The sequence below is a fragment of the Gymnodraco acuticeps genome, unplaced genomic scaffold (assembly GCF_902827175.1).
Source record: "Gymnodraco acuticeps unplaced genomic scaffold, fGymAcu1.1, whole genome shotgun sequence".
NCBI classification, from domain to species: Eukaryota; Metazoa; Chordata; class Actinopteri; order Perciformes; family Bathydraconidae; genus Gymnodraco; species Gymnodraco acuticeps.
The window spans coordinates 58,848-79,003 of record NW_022990463.1 but is presented as its reverse complement, the minus strand read 5'-3'; the positions used below and the strand labels follow the sequence as shown (position 1 = coordinate 79,003).

At 41.4% G+C, this 20,156-nt stretch overlaps 1 protein-coding gene across 2 annotated transcripts in view; it reads left to right on the top strand.

Annotated features, from left to right (window-relative positions):
• Positions 1-20,156, top strand: part of gbf1 (golgi brefeldin A resistant guanine nucleotide exchange factor 1) — a gene marked incomplete at its 3' end in the record, with an annotated part of 130,828 nt that overhangs the window by 59,764 nt on the left and 50,908 nt on the right. For both annotated transcript variants that reach the window (XM_034226186.1, XM_034226185.1), the window contains 1 exon segment: positions 19,297-19,415. In XM_034226186.1, the coding sequence (XP_034082077.1) occupies positions 19,297-19,415 (119 nt within the window).

Here is a 20,156-nt window from a genome sequence, read left to right as displayed (position 1 = left end):
TGACACGCATGGTGTTATTTTTTAATATATGAAGCACGAGCTGTGTGCTCGAGTCTTCCTGCCTGTCGGGCCCATGGATGTATAATAAGAACTGGATACAGCGTGGGAGGCGGGGCCTCATTCATTCCTATGAGAGTTGCTCAATGGCGCATGATGATAAAATGGCCCAACTTTTGAGAGAGTGAAACGTCACAGATTACCCAGCATGCCTGAGAAGTACCCGTATGTGCACTCATAGAGCATGCGCAACTTTAACCACGCCGCCCAAAAGGCTCGTTCACATTAAGCACGTGAATTTGCGTACACGTAACAGCACCGCGCGTTCATGACAGCATGGTACTGGATTTATATTAACGAGGCGGCAGTTAGCAGCTAGCGGCTAGCTAGTAAATTATGCTAAGTTACACATCAATCGTTATGTACTTTTATATTACGCTGACATCAGGATCTAGTGATATCCAAGCAACAGAGCTTCATTTAGCATGATACTTGTGTGGGTTGTACATGAAACCACTTGGTAATATATAAAAATGTATGTTGAAGCCTGTTATGATCAATTGTGAGTTAAAACTTTATCTAAAAAGTAAAGCTGATGATGGATTACTGTGGTGGAGTTCAAATAACAATAGCCTATTTCTTTTTGAAATGTGATGGAGTAAAAGGATAGTAACTGTGATTATTCATGTTAAGTAGCCCACAAGTAACTAAAACAATTGCAAGTGCAATAAGAAGCTACAGGAACGTTAATCTAACGTCGGTAATATTAACTTTATTTAATACAACATTTACGGTACAAGATTTACATCATACAGCCCATGTAGTATAATATTTTACAAATGATGAATTACAGCAAACATGTGCAATATATCCATTATTACAGCTCCGTGGGATGGCAGTAAGGCGATATGGTCCGTTGTTATTGTGCATCCATGGGTAAAGATAAACGCATGTAGTGCTGAACACGTAACATGAACGTGCCGGGCGGCGCGGTCCCGTGGGTTAGATGCGCGTTCATAATGCCGAGGGAAATAACTCTCAGAATAACATTATTAGCACATTTTTACAACTTGAGGAACGAATGTTTTTAATAAGGGCTATACAAACGTTCATACTGGGTAGTTTATTTAGTTTAAAAAAATTATCCAACGAGTTACAGACCACTCTTTCCCAATGTAAGTCAATGGGAAAAAGTGTTTCCGGGCCCAGCAACCTAAAGGAAGTGTAGTACCGCCGTTTGACCAGCACGAATATTCTCATCAGACTCCGGCGCACTTCCTGGGGGCTTGGTCGGGCCGGCTGAACTCTGCTGCTCCGGGTCGCATCTATCGTTTTTCCAACCCAGTTTAGATTGAACCACGCCTACTTCCGCATTACGCAAGGATCGACGTAGCTCTACGCGATAGCGTCATAGACTTCTTCTTCGGCAGTTATAGCGGTCGCGGAAAAGCAGGATATTGAATAGTTGTTTTTAGTCTTTCCAAAGGATGTGTTGACTGAAAGTAAACGATCCTGTAATCACAGCCATATCGAAGAGTCCTGAGATTGTATTACTGGTGTTTTATCATCTATAAATAGCCTGTGTGTATCCTCAAATGTCGTTTTCAGGACAAACAAAAGACGTTTTAAATATCTTATCAGCTGGTGTAAGTGCAGAATATTGAATATAACCTTGACTATTACCGTGTACTTCATTTATCTGACAGCATTATTTAATGATACTATTTTATATATATATATACACACATTTATTCATTTATAAACATATATATATATATATATATATATATATAAACAAAACAACACAATATAATAAAAACAGTTACAATAATAACATAATATGGTATGATCAATTCTACCCTTTTGTTTTTGCTCCATTTCAATTAAAAGATATTTTTCAAAATCAATATCGGTGGGGTTCTTTTGCAAAGATAATCAATAACACCACCTGACAGTTGTTGCAGATTATACAGCATACTTGTTACTTACACACACATGTGCGATGGTCCCAAAAAAGCCAAAATCTGCACTGTAAAAAATATATACATTTATTAGGCACTCTGAATAAGGGTTGACTGTGTAATAATCATGCCTGTTATTAATGTCAAATGTTATATGTTGTATTATATAACAAAATAGACATTTATAACATATTATAAATGTCTATCTTTAAATAAAATATTAAATAGATACCTTTACATCCTAAACAGAAGGTCAGAACGTTAATATGTTACATGACAAACAAAAAACGAAACATTATAGGCTATATATACTGTACAGATGTTTGCTAATGTATCCCTCTTATATCCATCAGGAATTAATATTAAATGATGAATTAACATTACCTCAGCACTGCATAAGTGTGGTCGTCAGTCATATTGACAAAGAAGCACTATTATATTGTATATTAATATGCGGCGTTTAAAAGGACGGTATTTCGCTTGTCAGATTCAGATTTCGCGGGTGTGCCGCGTCTATGACGCTATCGCGTAGAGCTACGTCAATCCTTGCGTAATGCGAAAGTGGGCGTGGTTAAATCTAAACTGGGTTGGAAAAACGATAGACGCCTCCGGGTCAGCTACATTATCTACGGTGCGTTCGTTAACTGTGCACTGTGGCTAGGGTTGGGAACCGAAACTCGGTTCCAGATGAGAACCGATAAGAAAATGCCGGGTACCGGGTACCCATACAAAATACACAATTTCGGTTCTGCTTAACGGTTCCTAAACGCGGTAGACCCTGTATTCCAGCGGGTCCGTCTGCACCGCGGTGCTGCGGTGACCCGGTGGAATACAGGGCGGACCTGGAGAATCACAGAACGGCCGGTCGTCAGCGGGCCGTTGACGGCCGGCTCGGTACACTGACGGCCGGCACCGCCCTTCATTTTTTTAAACGGCATCATATAAATTGCGCTGACAGGCGACAGAGGTCCACAGTTGCCCCGCAGCGATGCTCCCCCGCCCTCCCGTAGACATTTCACGAGCTCAGTCACTTCATAACACCAAAGATAGGTCGCGGTAAACACTCTGAAGTGAGGCTCCACTACACTAAAAAAGAAAAAGAAAAGGCAAAGTGTAATGCCTGTTAATAGCTTGCCACAGGCATAGCTCAGTTAAAATAAAGCACAGCTATTGTGCAATACATTTGTATTGCATGTATATTTTTTAGTAACAATTTCAGTTAAAGCTTTTAAGAATTCATATATTTTTGTTATCTAAACGTTTGACCTCTTTATTTTACAATTTTGGAATCGAAACGGGGAATCGATAAGAACCGGAATCGATAAGCAGAACCGGAATCGAAATCGGAATCGATAAATTTCAAACGATACCCATCCCTAACTGTGGCACAGACTGAGCCGCTGGTGAACAGCTGTTAGAACGGGCCGTTCAGGTGTTCAGAGCAGAGCGGCAGAGCGGCAGAGCGGCAGAGCGGCAGAGCGGCAGAGCGGCAGAGCGGCAGAGCGGCAGAGCGGCAGAGCGGCAGAGCGTGATGTGAACTGAAAAGTTTTTCTGTCGCAATATCATTTAAGGAATCGTTGAGCTAGCTAGCTAGTATACATTGTCACTATCTGCTAACGTTAGCTTTAGCCTTCGTTTTCTAATAGTTTTGTTCATAGGCTATAAACAGAGGTGGTATAAGTATAGATATTGTGCTAGAGTAAAAGTAGAAGTACTCAGATCTTGTACTTTAGTAGAAGTACTCAGATCTTGTACTTAATTAAAGTATAGTACTCAGATCTTGTACTTGAGTAAAAGTAGAAGTACTCAGATCTTGTACTTGAGTAAAAGTAGAAGTACCAGAGTGTCTGTTACAGTAAAAGTCCTGCATTCAAAATGTTCCTCAAGTAAAAGTAGAAAAGTATTCTCATCAAAATATAGTGAAAGTAGCGACAGTAAAAGTAGTCATTGTGCAGATTGGTCCATTTCAGAATAATATATATGATATGTTTTATAATGATTGATCATGAAAGTGTTCTCAAAGCTGGTAAAGGAGCAGCTAGTTTGAATGACTTTGTATACTGCAGGGTAGCTGGTGGATTTACTCCAGGTGGAACTAAAGTCTGATTCAACACTTGATTAGATTTCACATCATTCATCCAGATCTGTGAAGTAACTAAAGGTATTAAATACCATTTACCTCTGAACTGTAGAGGAGTAGAAGTACACCATTTACCTCTGAACTGTAGTGGAGTAGAAGTACACAGTAGCAAAACATTGAAATACTTAAATAAAGTACAAGTATCTCAAAATTGTACCCACGTATAGTACTTGTTGAGTTTATGAACTTAGTTACTTCACACCAGTGGCTATACAAATAGAAAGACTAAGCCTTGCACAGAGGCATGAAAATACATTTTCAAAATGCTCAAGAGTCCTGCCAAAATGATAAACTGACTGCTACAATTAAAATACATGCTTTTATATATTTCTATTAGATGTAACTCTTTGGCGTTTCTGTTATTAAAGCGTTTTCTGCTTTAGTTGTTCTGACTGCTAAAATCATCTGTTATTCCTCATTTTAAAGCCGATATTCCGTGGGGTCGGGGGGCTCGGGTCCTTGTCACCTTTTTCATACCTGATGAGTTTGCATCCCTGACTACAGTTGCTTTAGCGTGTAGAAGCTAGTAAGCCTATTTGATTTGTTTTAGATAGGCACCACATGTTTCATATCTAGACCTTATTTTCCGGTTCCATGTTCAAATAAACCATTTTCCGTGGTCATTTTTTTTTTGGTCATGGAAAATTAGGTAAAGGTCATTGAGAAGTCTTGGAAAAGTCATTGAAAATCATTGGTGAAAAAGTGTATGAACCCTGATATATATATGTGTGTATAGCTGCAAAATATTACATAGCTTTCCAAATAGTTTTTCTAATGAAATTGTGCTTCTTTTTTAATGCCCAGTGAACATTTTTGATCGTGTAAAAGTAATTCCAAAATGTTTAATACAGCGTATTCATTTATAAATATATATACTTATAAATAAATACACTCTATTGTACTTTGCGAGTGTACTGTACGTCAACTACATAATTTAACACCACCTAAGCAAAAAAAACAACAGTAGAAAAATAGAACTGTTAACTAACAGTAACATGTGATTATTTGATTTGATCAGCACGAGTTCCCCTTACTGTAGTTCAACAATTAGTACAAATATTAATAATAATATCAACATGAATTTTAAACATTTATAAAATAAATCCAGACCTTGATGCTTCACGGACTGTCTGAAATGTACTTACTGTATTCATCAGTACATTGTTTTATCTAATATCCTATCTGAAGTCAGGATGTAGAAACTGTGCTGCCTTCAGGGCAGCTGGGACATATTAAGTTAAATAGACTGAAAGAACAGCAGCACTGGTTTGTCAAGTACTGCCATCTCCTGGCTAGGAATAAATACAAAAAAAGTCTGCACGACTCGAAAATGTTTCTTAGTCATCTTCTGGATTCAATTTTTATTTAAACAATTTTTCTCGGCATTATGTTTACATGTGATCCTCCACTCTGTAATCCATTTGTTTGATGTATCTTTAGTAAGACTGAAGCTGAACGTTGTGCTTCTTAAAGGATATCACTGTTTCATTATGATACTTGCTGAATGATTGATGTCACCGTTTAATGATTGTAGGCTTAAGGTGTAGGATAGAGTGTGTTGATGTTGATGCTCAGCAGGTTTTAACACATCACTATCACCCCCCTCTAATCTGCAGGGAGATCTGCCTCCAGCAGGCCGCTGCAGTGTTCCAAATGATCCTGGGTGTTGTGTTGAATATGATCCTCCCTTAAGTGTGTCACCCTGAGCAGGATCCCCTGCACCATCCTCTTTTTAAATGTTTTGCTTGTCAAGGGCATAACAGAAAGAGGGAGGCAATTATTTCCTACAACAACCCACTCATTCCGCTCACTCCTTTATTTACTTTGAGGTTATTCCTCACATTCTGTGGCATGGAGAAAGCAGTAACTAAGCCTTGTTGCTGACAGATAACCAGATCTCTGCTCTATCCTCTCTTTCCCACTGCTCATCTCTCCCTCCGTGGTCGTCCTCCTCCCCCTTTTCCCCCTGCCCAGTAGAGTCAGCAAAGCCCCTCACTGTGCTGGAGCATCCATGGTCAGTAGCCCACAGAGGGCTCAGCGCGGGGCTCAGCTCAGGCTTAAACTGCAGCCACTGGCAGAAGTGATGAGCTTACAGTACAGCTGTGGCCTGCCTTTCATTTGAGGGGTAAAAACATTGTTATTCTTCAATTAAATGGATGTCATAAAGGAGTGTGTATTTCTCATTACCGTCAACATTACACGTAGTTCAACAAAAAAATGAGCATCACCTATTTCTCGAAATCCTTGGACAAAAATCAAATGAATATGACACGGTGAGCATGGTAAAAGTGAAGGGGAAATCAAATGGTTTACAGAGTAGAAAGATTCAAAGTGAGGAAAAAGTCTGACGTGGAAAATAACCCAATGATTTCAACAAGGTTGATTTGGCCTTTTACTTCCCAATTTGGGAAAATGATGGTCACATTTTGAAATTCAATGTACAAGCATAACAACATTTCTGAAAAATAGAATAGAAATCAAAATACACATTGAAAATGAAAAACCAATATATATTCAGAGGAGTATCCAAACACTATAACACATACATAAAATAATGTAATACTCTCATCTACTAAGCATATAACATAGTGTACTGTATGCATCAATACATTGTGAACAGTAGCTTTTGTTAAATTAAAAGTAAAATGTATCCTGTGAAATCACTCAGTTTACTGGTCAGGTGAACTCCCAGGTACTCTGAAGATTTGACAATCTCCTTGTCCACTCCCTGGAGGCTCACCGGTGCAGGAACAGAGCGGTGGTCCACCAGCAGCTCCTTGGTTTCCCCTGCATTGATCTGGAGGCCACAAAGCCGGTCAGTTCTCTGTGCTCTCTGTGCTCACCGTCTGCTGAGGACTGAAGAGCAGTCGGAGAACCTTTACAGGTGGCACTTAGCTGAATTGTATGTGAAGTTTGTAGTGTAAAGGGTGAAGAGGGAGGAGCCCCCATGCTGCAAACAAACATGTTAGACTCACAGTCCCGTATTCTCACATTCTGTGGTTGGTTGGCGACGGAGACCAGGATCCATGCTGTGAGTTGGTGCTCAGACTGGTCCCTCATAATCATGGGCTGCAGCCTTTTCTTAACACTGATTGCGGTTTTCTATACATTGCTTATACTTTTTGTTTGGTCATTAACTACAATCTAGGAGTTGGTAATGCACTAATAATACTCAACCCATTCATGATTTATTCCGGCACTCTTCTGTTCTGTGCAACCCACTAAGAGCAATATAAACCAGAGTCAATGTCCTTTTATGTGAACACATACTTAACACAACTGATTCTGAAAGTAGTTCTTTTTTTTCTTTACTTTTAAAGGGGACCTATCATGCAAAATGCACTTTTTGATGTCTTTTATACATAAATATGTCCCCGATGAGTCAGGGAACTCACAAAGTCTCAGAAAACAAAACCCTCTCTCTTTTCCTCCGTGCCCAAATCTCTGAAAACGAGGGAACAATGGAGCTGATCCAGATTTGCAATCGTCATATCGGACGGTGGACCCACGGCCCTATCAGAAACGTCGTTATCAGAATCAATGCTCGATGTGTTTTGGACTTCATATGGTCTTTGTTTACATTAGCAAGGTTCGCTAACACTCAGAGCTAACCTGTACTGGGGAGAGTATGTGTAAAGAAGCAGGATATAAAAAGGAACTCACCTTGTGGTAAACCTGAGAGAGAAAGCCTTTGAGCTCCATACTGTTTCAGAAATAATCCTTGATGTGGTTTTGGCGGTTCATCACCGCAGCATTTATTTTAGACAGTATCTGCCGGGTCCCACATGAGCAGGCATAAACTCGGCCCCCTCTTTAAAAAAAAAAAAGAAAGCTTTATACCCCCGAATCAAAACTTTAGTAACAGGAAGCAGAGTCCTGCACGGTCTGATTTTCAAGACCCGCTCCCGCCCCGCGACGTGCAGTACCGAACCCGCCCCGCCCCCCGCACATATTGCCAATTAGTTGCATGATATGTGACCTTTAATGTTGCCTTTTTCTTGGATTTGTTTTGGGAACCTAACACATACTAGGGAATATGTTGGTTGCTCAGTCTTGTGAAAAGTAAATGCAAGATCACCAGCACTTGCTCTCAAGACCACAAAATCCTATGTACGCGTACCATGCATTTACTGATGTGTACTCTGTGTAGCTAAGATGAGAGCAGGGCAGCCTGTCTGAAAGGTGATCTAGTGCTATTCAGAAGATGAACAGGTGAACAAACTCATTTCTTATCTGGACATGGAAAAGCAGCGGTCTCTTTGTTTGGTTTCTAAAGATGTATTGGTCCTTATGCAGAGTGCAGCCTGAGAGCTTTGTGTGTGTGTCTGTCTTTCCCTCACGCCACCACTGTGACTCTGTGACCAGAGTTTGATATTACTTTAACTGCTTTGTGTGGCAGCTGGTTCAAACCACTATTGACTTTGCCCACATACCCTCAGGCACAAACACACACTCATGTAGAGACTCTCCTTTCTTCAATGTTATTTTAACAATGCCCCCCCCCACACCCTTATTTTTGACGCCGCTTGTATAGACTGTGTGCCAAGAGAAGGATTAGTGTTTTATATCACTTCTGACATTCTGCTGGATCCCCCTGTGGCTCCAGTTTCTGTGTGTGGACATTGGATGATTTCAGCACAACTTCCACGCTTGTTGTCGCCCTTGCCTCTGGAGGGATGTTGGCATTGCTGTGTCTGAACGGCCTCAATACTCCAATTCTTAGCCATTAACCGGCTTCTCACTTACAGTCACTGACTGTCTGCACTCAAAGTCTTCACAGCAGCTGCCAACTTGTCACAAACATTTGCCAAGAGGGCAGTTTCCTAACAAATCACGTTACAAAGTTATGTTTTTAGGTAATCACATGCTCAAACGGAAAGCTTCAGTGTCCCCTTAAACCCAGAGCTGCCCATCTTGTCCACATGTTGAGACGCAGCATGGTTGCATTACTTGGAAAATAATCATCCTTTTATCCAACTCTGCCTCCATTCTTCCACTCTTCCCCCCCCCCCCCTCCCCCCCCCCCCCCCCGTGCTTATTAGTTAATGAATTGCTGCTCCTGAGTGCGATGGGAAAGGAAAACAGGCTGTCTCCAGGAGGCAGCCGCTCGGGTTTCAAAAACACAGGCTCCTGTTGCTCTGACAGCCAATTTGTCCCAGCCTGCCTCACACAAAAGGCCACATCTGGTCATTATAGGCCACGGATGAAGGACAATGTGGAGAGGCCAAACCAGATTTGTTTGGTTTATTAATGAGTTGTGCTGCTGGAGCTGTGATCTTGGGGTTTACTTAAAATCTCAGACAACTTTTAAATGACTACTGGATTGGTGACTCATTATCACCTATTAACTTAAATTGGGAAAGAGACGTGTGTAAATCAGCAGATGATTGTTTTACTAAATCAACTACCCAGTACTAACACTTTTATAACTGTACTGTTCTCGTTTTCAACGTGTGGATATTGAAACTTAACAGCCAGCTAAACTCTCCTCAGCATCATTCCTCCAAGTAACAGGCAGGTGTTGTATTTGGCAGGGATTTTATTGGTAAGAAGTGTGAAACTGAAACAAAATACATTTCTCCATAAATACACATAACACAATGATATGTTCTTAACATTTACAGAATAAATATACTTTTTACAAGAGCAGGTTATTGCAGGTAAATATGTGATGCAACATTACACAGCATTACGTAACACACTATAACACAGCAACAAGTTCTTACAAAAATAATAATTATCCTTACTACAAAAATATATTACCACAAATAATATCAAACACTTGTAGCTAAGATAATAATTAGTAACTTGACTTACTGATAATGCCACGTTTCGGGCTTAGAACGAAGGATGGATGGGGATTCTGCAGCGAGTGCTCCCATTACATGCTTATTGCATTAGTGTCCATGTGTAAAAGGACTTCCTGGAACTTAAGGAAGTGGTCATAGCCACAAAGGAAGTGCCATCTCTTTCAAAGTACATTTCAAAATAAAAGCTACATTCTAATACATTCTTATTTGTGTTCCATGACACTCCCCGTCTGGCGTCATTAATGATGCCACATTTAGCTACTTCCTCTCTTCTCTTTCCTGTTACTCCTCAGAAGCCAGGAGAAGCACAAGGTCCGAGATAGGCCTTGTATATGTCTTTTTAGGTTGGTGAGAGACACTTTTACTTCCACTTTCCTTACTACTCCATCTGAGCTCGGAAGGGTTTTTGTTATCCGTCCCATGATCTGCAGGATTGTTGTCAGTGGCAACATACTTCCACTGAGTTGGGCAAGTTGACTGTCTTATACGTTGCACCCTGTTGTGCACATACACATAGAACCTTCGTGAGTCATTGCAGATATATCCTAAGACAACTTTGCTATCAGTATAGAATGTCACTTTGTCCAGCTTCTGCCCTATTTCTTCTTTGACAAACTCTGCAACCTCTACTGCCAGTACTGCTGCACAGAGTTCTAGTCTGGGAATAGTTGGTTCTGATGAAGGTGCAAGTTTGGCCTTGCCGAGGACAAAACCAACCTCAATGTGACCTTCTTCATCTGTCACCTTCAAGTAAGCGACTGCGGCAATTGCTTTGCATGAGGCATCTGAAAATACGCAAAGTTCGGTTGTTTAGGCCTTTGAAAGAGGGAATGAAGCATACGTTCGAGGCACATCCAACATTTTCAGCTCCTGTAGCGAGTCCTGCCATCTCCTCCATGCTGTGTACTTACTTTCAGGGAGGGGTGTATCCCACTCTGTGTTTTCAGATGTTAGCTCTCTTAGGATAAGTCTTCCCTGTATTGTTACCGGAGCAAGAAGTCCAAGGGGGTCAAACAAACTGTTTATTGTGGAAAGTACACCACGGCGTGTAAAGGGCTTCTGGCATTTTGGAACTTGAAATGTTAATGTGTCCGACTTCATATTCCAGCTCACTCCAAGGCTGCGCTGAACTGGTAGGTCATCAACCGAAAGATCTAGGTGCTTGATGTCTTTGGCTCGATCCTCCGTGGGGAAGGCATTCATGACATCCGCACTATTAGATGCAATCTTGTGAAGCTTTATATTGGATTGTGCCAACACGGCTTGAGTCTTTTGCAGTATGTCAATGGCTTCTTCTTTTGTGGGGAAAGACCTCAGGGCATCATCTACATAGAAGTATCTTTCTACGAAATGACGAATGTCGCTTCCGAAGTCTTTCTCTCCCTCTTGTGCTGCCTTTCTCAGCCCATAAGTAGCAACTGCTGGGGAAGGGCTGTTTCCAAATACATGGACCCTCATGCGATACTCCACCACTTCATTATCGAGGTTGTTGTCACGATACCACAAGAACCGCAATAAATCTCTGTTGTCCTCCTGTACAATGAAGCAATAAAACATCTGCTGTCTATCAGCGGTGACAGCGACCGGGTCTTTTCTGAACCTCAGGAGGACCCCCAACAGCCCATTATTGAGATCAGGCCCAGAGAGCAGCACATCGTTAAGAGACACTCCCTCAAACTGCGCACTGGAGTAAAAAACTACCCGAATCTGTTCAGGTTTCTGAGGATGGTTCACGCCAAAGGTGGGGAGATACCAACATTCCTTGTCTGCTTCCAGTGGTGGTGCCAATTCAGCGTGCTTGTTATCCAGGATTTTTTGCATGAATTCGGTATAGTGGCTCTTCATAATGGGTTTCTTTTCCAAGGTACGTCGCAGAGACATGAGACGTTGGTGAGCTGCCTGTCTGTTATTCGGAAGACGTCTTCTTGGCTCATGAAAGGGCAAAGGAGCCACCCAACTGTGTGAAGTATCCTTGACAAATCCCGTTTCCATTATCTGTAGGAAAGCCAGGTCTTCAATTGAAGGTGCAAGGTGATTGTCGTTCTCAGTTCTCTGGAAGACAGTCTAGCCGAAACGTTCCTCTGCTTCACGATTCTTTGGTTTTAGCATATGAGACCAGTCTGGAGTGACCTGTGGGCAGCCCAGGTTGAAGTTCTCCTTGACTCGGACTCTCACAGGATGTCAAATGGCTTGGTCGACCATTCTCAAGGATACAGGTTTTCAGAGTGCTGACCTCTTGTTTCTTGTGTGCACCACCAAGGCACACATCACCTACAATGACCCATCCAAGATCCAGTTTTTGTGCATACGGAGCATCATAAGGACCATTAAACTGTTTCCGGACTTTGTGGACTCGTAGAATGTCCCGTCCCAGGAGTAACAGGATATCTGCATTGTCATCAAGTGCTGGTAGTTCATTAGCTATGGCCCGCATGTGGCTGTGGTGATATGCGGCTTCAGGAGTAGGAATTTCTTCTCTATTGTTCGGCACCTGATTGCACTCTATAAGAGTTGGGAGAGGGATGCTTGTCTTTCTGTCGAGTGACTCCACAATGAACCCTTGAGCTCTTTTACCGGATACATCAACAACCCCTGCGCAGGTTCTTAAGACATATGGTGCTGGCATTCCCTGAACGTTAAACACATCAAAGAATTCCGTCCTGGCTAATGAGACATTACTTTGGTCATCCAAAATGGCATACATTCTCTTACTTTCTTCAAGACGATCACATGGGTATACATTTACCAGACATATCTTAGAACATGACTTTCCACTGAAACTGTCTCCACAGACTTGTGTGCACATTGGTTGTGCGGCTTGGTTAGATACGTGCGCAAAGGAAGTTACCTGCTCCCCGCCATGTTCTTTATAGGGACCTGATGGCTTTGGTAGGTGTGGAGCACAACCTGGATGAAGTGCTGTTAAATGTCTCTCACTTTCACACTCTGCACATTTTACCACTATTTCGCAGTTCTTGGCCTGATGAGAAGTTGAGGCACAACAGCGAAAACATATGCCCTTTTCTTTGAGTAATTTCTTCCTATCCTCAAGAAGCATGGCTCTGAAACTCTTGCATTTCCCAAGTGCGTGAGGTTTCTTGTGTATGGGGCATATTTTTCCAGGATCTTCTGATGATGTTGGCAGTTTCGATGGACACACTGGTTTTATGCACTGTGACAGGGTATTTGCTGATGGGCTTTCCTACTGGTCTTTCCTTTATCAAAGGTGTAGTAGAGACTGTGGTATTGAAGCTGGGGTCGTTCCTAGCCTTGGCCTCATGAACTGAACTGAGTTCACGGAGTATGAACTGAGAAAAAATGGAGAAAGGTGGAAAGGCTACTCCATGTTCTTCTTTGTATCTGGAACCTACATACATCCACTTTTCCTGCAGATGAAAGGGCAGCTTGTCTACAATAGGACCCACACCTCTTGCTGTGTCCAAGAATGTCAAGCCAGGTAGGTATCCATCCTCTTTGGCTGCTTCTAGTTTAAAGAGCAGGTCACCAAGCTCACGGAGCTTGTGGTTCTCTTTATTAGAAATCCTTGAAAAGTTTTCTATTTTAGAAAACAGAGCACTCTCTATGGCTTCAGGTGAGCCGTAACTTTCCTCCAGCCTTGACCAAATCATTTTGAGGCCGACCAATGGGTATCTGACATTGACTGATTTGAGTCGACGTGCTTGTTTGCTTGACTCTGGCCCCAACCATTTTATGAGTAAGTCAATTTGTTCATGAGCAGAAAGATCCAGACCCTCCACAGAGCTGTTGAACGTTGACTTCCACCCGAGGTAATTTTCCGGCTGATCATCAAATGTTGTCAATCCGCCTAGCACTAGCTGGCTTTTGGCTAGAAATTTGGCAAGTTCTGACATTTATTTTCTTTGATCTGGGTAATAATGAGAATATGAGCGGTTTTGATTGAGAGCTTGTTCATTATCATGAAATGGTGTGACAGTCTGATGCTGGTCTCTATAAAAACTGCCCTGATGTTGGTCCTGGTGGTGTAATTTAGAATGCTGTTGGATGCTTTGCTGTAAGCCAAGATGCTCTCTGCTGAAAGGGTTTGCGTCAGGATGCTCATGATGAACCTGATACGGGCTGAACTTATGCTCTAGAGAACCTGTGTCAGACTGTAGCCCCATATGACGTGAGTCAGACTGTAGCCCCATATGACGTGAGTCAGACTGTAGTCCCTGTTGACGTGAATCAGACTGTAGTCCCTGTTGACGTGAATCAGACTGCTGCTGTAGACGACGTGAGTCAGACTGTAGTCCGTGTTGACGTGGGTCAGACTGTTGCTCTAGACCAGTGATTCTCAAATGGGGGTACGCGGACCCCTGGGGGTACGTTGGGGTACTGCAGGGGGTACGCGAAAAAAAAAGAAAAAGAAAAAAAAAAGGTTAATTAAAAGAATAATCTTAGTTAAATAGAAAACACAATTTTATATAAAACATTCCTAGTACCACCAAGGGGGTCCTCATATAAACATGTCAAATGTGTGTATTGTATTTGATAGTTTTTCACAATAACATATTACTTAAATTGAAAAACTCCTTGGAAAAATCTGTTTTATAAAAGTGTTATGTTATTTTTTTTCATGCATAAAGTGAAATTATCCTTAGTTTGTTGTAATGCATACCACGAAGGAGTTCATAAATCACACACTGAGGGAACATCACTATATTGTAATTATTTATATAGGCTTTTTCGATCAAAAATGTTCTGGATCGGTCAGGGGGTACTTGGCTGAGAAAATGTTTCAAAGGGGGTACATTACTGAAAAAAGTTTGAGAAGCACTGCTCTAGACGACGTGAGTAGACTCATGCTTGACTGTTGGGTTCACATATATAGTTGTGTGTTGAGCTATATATTCACTGACTTTCTGATGTGAACTTATCTGAGAAGTCAAGGACTCTATCTCTTCCACACTACTTCGGGAGCCTAACTCAGCAGCAGCAGCTTCCATGACCAGTGCTTTAGCGAGTGCTGACTCTGCTTCTTTCTCATGCTGAAGAGCATCCAATTCCGCTTCGATACGAGCTTTCTCAATTTTTATTTCCATTTCTCGTTGTGAAAAGGCTGCCCTAGCCTGAGCTGCATTAGCTTCTGCACGTGCCTTAGTAGCTGCCATGCTAACACTTGTTGCTGTTGAAGTGCGTGAGGATTTAGCAAGGCGGGCGGATTTACTACTGTGGGATACATGAGAACGTGTTTTAAGACTTTCCTTGTCCGATGTTGATTTCAACTTATCCTCCATGATGTTGAATTACAATAACTTGTTGAAAGCAGTATGTGTCTGGGCTGTATGCCCTGGGATATGCAGCAAGCAGAGCATCATACACACATACATCCACATCTAGATCCAGTTCTTCTGTAATGTAGGTATCATTTCACTGTACTGTTCTCGTTTTCAACGTGTGGATATTAGGGGTCTAACGGTTCACAAACATTTCGGTTCGGTACGTACCTCGGTTTTTAGGTCACGGTTCGGTTCGGTACGTTTTCGGTACAGCAGAACAAATTATCACAAAACATAACGTATTTTTTTCAAATTATTATTAAACTGGGAATATTCACTCAAATAAATACAAAATATAATAAAAAAAACATTAAGGTGCAGCATTTCGATTAACTGAAATAATCTGTATTTGAACTTTACTGTACTAGTACTCACAAAACATAAACTATTAGTTTTGGGGTTTTAATGATTATTAAACTATGAATATTCACTCAAATAAATACAAAATATAATAAAATAAACATTAAGGTGCAGCTTTTTAATTAACTGAAATAATCTGTATTTGAACTGTACTAGTACCTAAGCAGCCAGCTTGACATTAGGACTTGCTTGTCATTGTATTTTCATGTTGTTCTAAAGAAAGATGAACTTGTCCACATTGCTTGCCGAAAGGGCAGATCTGCTGGCACTAACAATGTCTCCTGCTGTGGAGAACACCCTCTCTAGGGACAGAGGTAGCACAGCCAGGTAGCGCTTTGCTAACATGGCAACATAAGGATATTTGGTGTTTGTAATAGCTTTGGCTCGGTCTGAACTCTCTGCGAGTGGTGGAGGCTTAAATGCTAGCGGGAGTTGGGTTTGCACTTCAGTCTTTTTTCTTTTGGTACCGGTGATATTCACGTTCGGGTGATGCCTTTTCAAGAGTGTGCAAGTTTGATGTATTGCCAGCCACGTAACCAATTTTAGTTGAACAATGCCGACAAACAGCTTTGGTTCGGTCCACCTGTCTTTGTCCGTCATCCTTGTACGTAACTGCGAAACCAAAATATTCCTAAACCGGAGACTTCAATGATGCTGGAGGATTTTCGAGCTCAACTTTATCTGCGTTCGCCATTTAGACAGTTCCTCAAATTACTGACTACATTTGAACGCATCCCTCTGACATAGTATGCCTCTCGTCCAATGAAATGACTTGCTCGCTCTATGACGCGTTGAACACAATGGGAGCAAAATACTCTGAATGCTGCGACGCAGCACCTGAGATTACTTCCAAGAAGTTGTTCACGTTCTCAATTTTTTAAGTGTAACGTTATATTCGTTCGGTACACTTCGGTACACATGTGTACCGAACCGAAGGGCCCGTACCGAATAATTTCGGTACGGGTACGTGTACCGTTACACCCCTAGTGGATATTGAAACTTAACAGCCAGCTAAACTCTCCTCAGCATCATTTCTCCAAGTAACAGGCAGGTGTTGTATTTGGCAGGGATTTTATTGGTAAGAAGTGTGAAACTGAAACAAAATACATTTCTCCATAAGTACACATAAAACAATGATATGTTCTTAACATTTACAGAATAAATATACTTTTTACAAGAACAGGTTATTGCAGGTAAATATGCAATGCAACATTACACAGCATTACGTAACACACTATAACACAGCAACAAGTTCTTACAAAAATAATAATTATCCTTACTACAAAAATATATTACCACAAATAATATCAAACACTTGTAGCTAAGATAATAATTAGTAACTTGACTTACTGATAATGCCACGTTTTGGGCTTAGAACGAAGGATGGATGGGGATTCTGCAGCGAGTGCTCCCATTACATGCTTATTGCATTAGTGTCCATGTGTAAAAGGACTTCCTGGAACTTAAGGAAGTGGTCATAGCCACAAAGGAAGTGCCATCTCTTTCAAAGTACATTTCAAAATAAAAGCTGCATTCTAACTGCTAATACATTCTTATTTGTGTTCCATGACAATAACCCTTATTTGAATCATTAGGGTCTGAAAGTCATTAAATGAGGCAGGGCTTAAAGCCCCTGTCACACTGTCCAGAAATTGACACCCGATGGACACACGAATATGGAATTGTGAATTTCGCATGAAGATGGCCCGAACCACACACGAAGGCAACATTTACATTACATTTAAGACATACAACTGCAATGAAAGTACCAAAAACAATTATGTTACAGTACTATGATACTGTACTGATATCTTCAGACTTTGTTCTTTACTTTATCCGTCGTTATATGTAGAAACTATTACGTTTTCTCCGTAATGTTATTTCCATAACAACAACAACTTCCTGTCAACTGTCCTTCAAAATAATATATTATATCCTTTTTAGTTTCACAGAACACAAATTGGGTTATTTACATAATATATTTACATGATTTTGTTGTGCAATAAAACAACCCGATGGACACACGATTAAGGAAATGTTCAAATTCGACTGTGATCGTAGCAACATCGGGCCATTCGTGAGGGCATCTTAAGCCTTCGTATGACCGCCGGTGGAGTTTCTCAGGCTCCGGCAGCAACTTCGTGAGCGGTGGCAAAATCTTTGGCATGCCAAAAAATTGCCGAAGGACCTTGCGAAGGTTCATTTTCGTGTTGAATTCGTGTGTCAATTTTGCCCTTCGTAAGGCCATCGTTAGGGCATCTTGTTATCATCGGTGCCATCGGGCATTCGCCCCGATCAGAGTGAGGGCGAATGCACCGATGATAACACGAAGATGACACGATTTGACAAGATGCCCTCACGAGTGCCTTACGAAGTTCCCGCTCACGGAGTTGCTGCCGGAGCCTGAGAAACTCCACCGGCGGTCATACGATGGCTTAGATGTCCTCACGAATGGCCCGATGTTGCTACGATCACAGCCGAATTTGAACATTTCCTTTATCGTGTGTCCATCGGGTGTCAATTTCGGGACAGTGTGACAGGGGCTTAAGGGAAAACTCAAGTGTGCACGCTCTATGTGCTCTATGTCCTGCCTCCAGCCTGTATCAAGTTCTCTTTATACATCAATGGTAATTCTCAGCTATACAGCGTGCCATGTAACTGTACTGGGCTGATCATTACATTACATTGCATTTAGCTGACGCTTTTATCCAAAGCGACTTACAATAAGTGTGTTCGACCAACAAAATACAAACTTGAAGAAAACAGAATCATATAAGTACATCAGGCTTCATAGAGCTAAAACATTTCAAGTGCTACTCAACTGGCTTTAGATAAGCCAGTCCTTTATTAGTATAAAAGTGCTTTGTTAATAGTTCTATCGCTCGAAGTGGAGTCGAAAGAGATGAGTTTTCAGTCTGCGCCGGAAGGTGTGTAAGCTTTCTGCTGTCCTGATGTCAATGGGGAGCTCATTCCACCATCTTGGAGCCAGGATAGCAAACCCACGTGTTTTTGCTGAGTCCCCCTCGCAGTGAGGGTGCAGCGAGCTGTTTGGCTGATGCAGAGCGGAGTGCACGTGCTGAGGTGTACGGTTTAACCATGTCCTGGATGTAGGAAGGGCCAGATCCATTCGCAGCATGGTACGCAAGTACCATTGTCTTGAAGTGGATTCTAGCAGTTACCGGAAGCCAGTGAAACTTAAGCTCAGTTCAAGATAAAACGGAACTAATAATGTCACGGTGTGGAAAGAGGACACTGACGGAACAGCTCTGTAAACACAGCCTTCAGGTGTTGTTGTTTGAAAGCCCTGTTTTATTCTATTTACCCTTAATCGTGCCATAGAGGAGAAACGTACATTGTGCATTTGACCCATCCTAGTGTTAGCAGCAGTGGGCTGCCATTATGTACGGCGCCCGGGGAGCAGTGTAGGGAACAGTACCTTGCTCAGGGACACCTCGTAGCACTTGGTCTTTCGGGGACTTGAACCGGAGACCTTCCGGTTCCCAAGCCAAGTCCCTATGGACTTCGCCACCAGCGTCCTATATATCCCTTTTTTTTGTCTTCTTTTTCAACTTTCATCTAATAAATAAATAAATGTTTTCCAGAGGTGTTCAATGGAGCCTTTTGAAAATTAAAAATGAATATAACTATTGAAACACATTCCCAAACTAATCAAAGAACCTTCTCTGAGTCAGCCTTTAGATAAACGTGTGTTTCTTGTGTGTTTGCAGATGCTAACCATGAAGCAGCAGCAGAGGCCATAGAGAACATGGCCGACGCAGTCACACACGCTCGCTTTGTGGGAACCGACCCTGCCAGCGATGAAGTGGTCCTTATGAAAATTCTGCAGGTACGACATGTTTCCTCATTGGAGCCTCAGTTGTCTGCACCAACCTGATGGAGCCCGGCCCATAAGGTTGTCTCAATCCAGCCTTCCAATAAAATAGACTTTTTTTAGTTTTAAGTCTTTAGTTTTTTGTAATAATGTAAGTTTCTATTATGTTTAATTAAGAATGTGAGAGAGAAGTGTACATTTATTTTCATGGTAATTCAATGGCTTTCCTGCGGCCCTACATCATACGTGTAGTTGGAACACAAGTAAAAACAATGCTTTCTTATTTTCTTGGCTCTGTAGGTCTTATCTCAGAAATGCTCCTGTAAGGACACATGTACAACGTAGTATATGTTTACTGTTTACAGAGTATATATATTAGGAGATATACACATTTGGATCAGATTTCAACTGGAACTTGTGCCGTTTGAAGTTTTGTGTTTAGTAGTTATTGTGCTGATATGCTACAACAAGAGTAGATACTACTACTGCAGATAGGAGATAAGTGCTGAAGTGCAGACAGTATAAGCACCATTTATTTTCTATACCCCAAATACTCATTTAAACCTGATGAGCATAATATTTCTTCTTTATAAAAAACTAAAAACATTGGTTTTGCAGAGTCTGGAAGAAGGCAAAACAACATTCTGTGTTACTGTTTTATTATCATTTTAGTTTTATTTATCAAGTATCTTTAAAGTTTGCCTATGGTAGCATACATTGTGGTGTGCATATATTCTACTTATGTTCATAAATCCC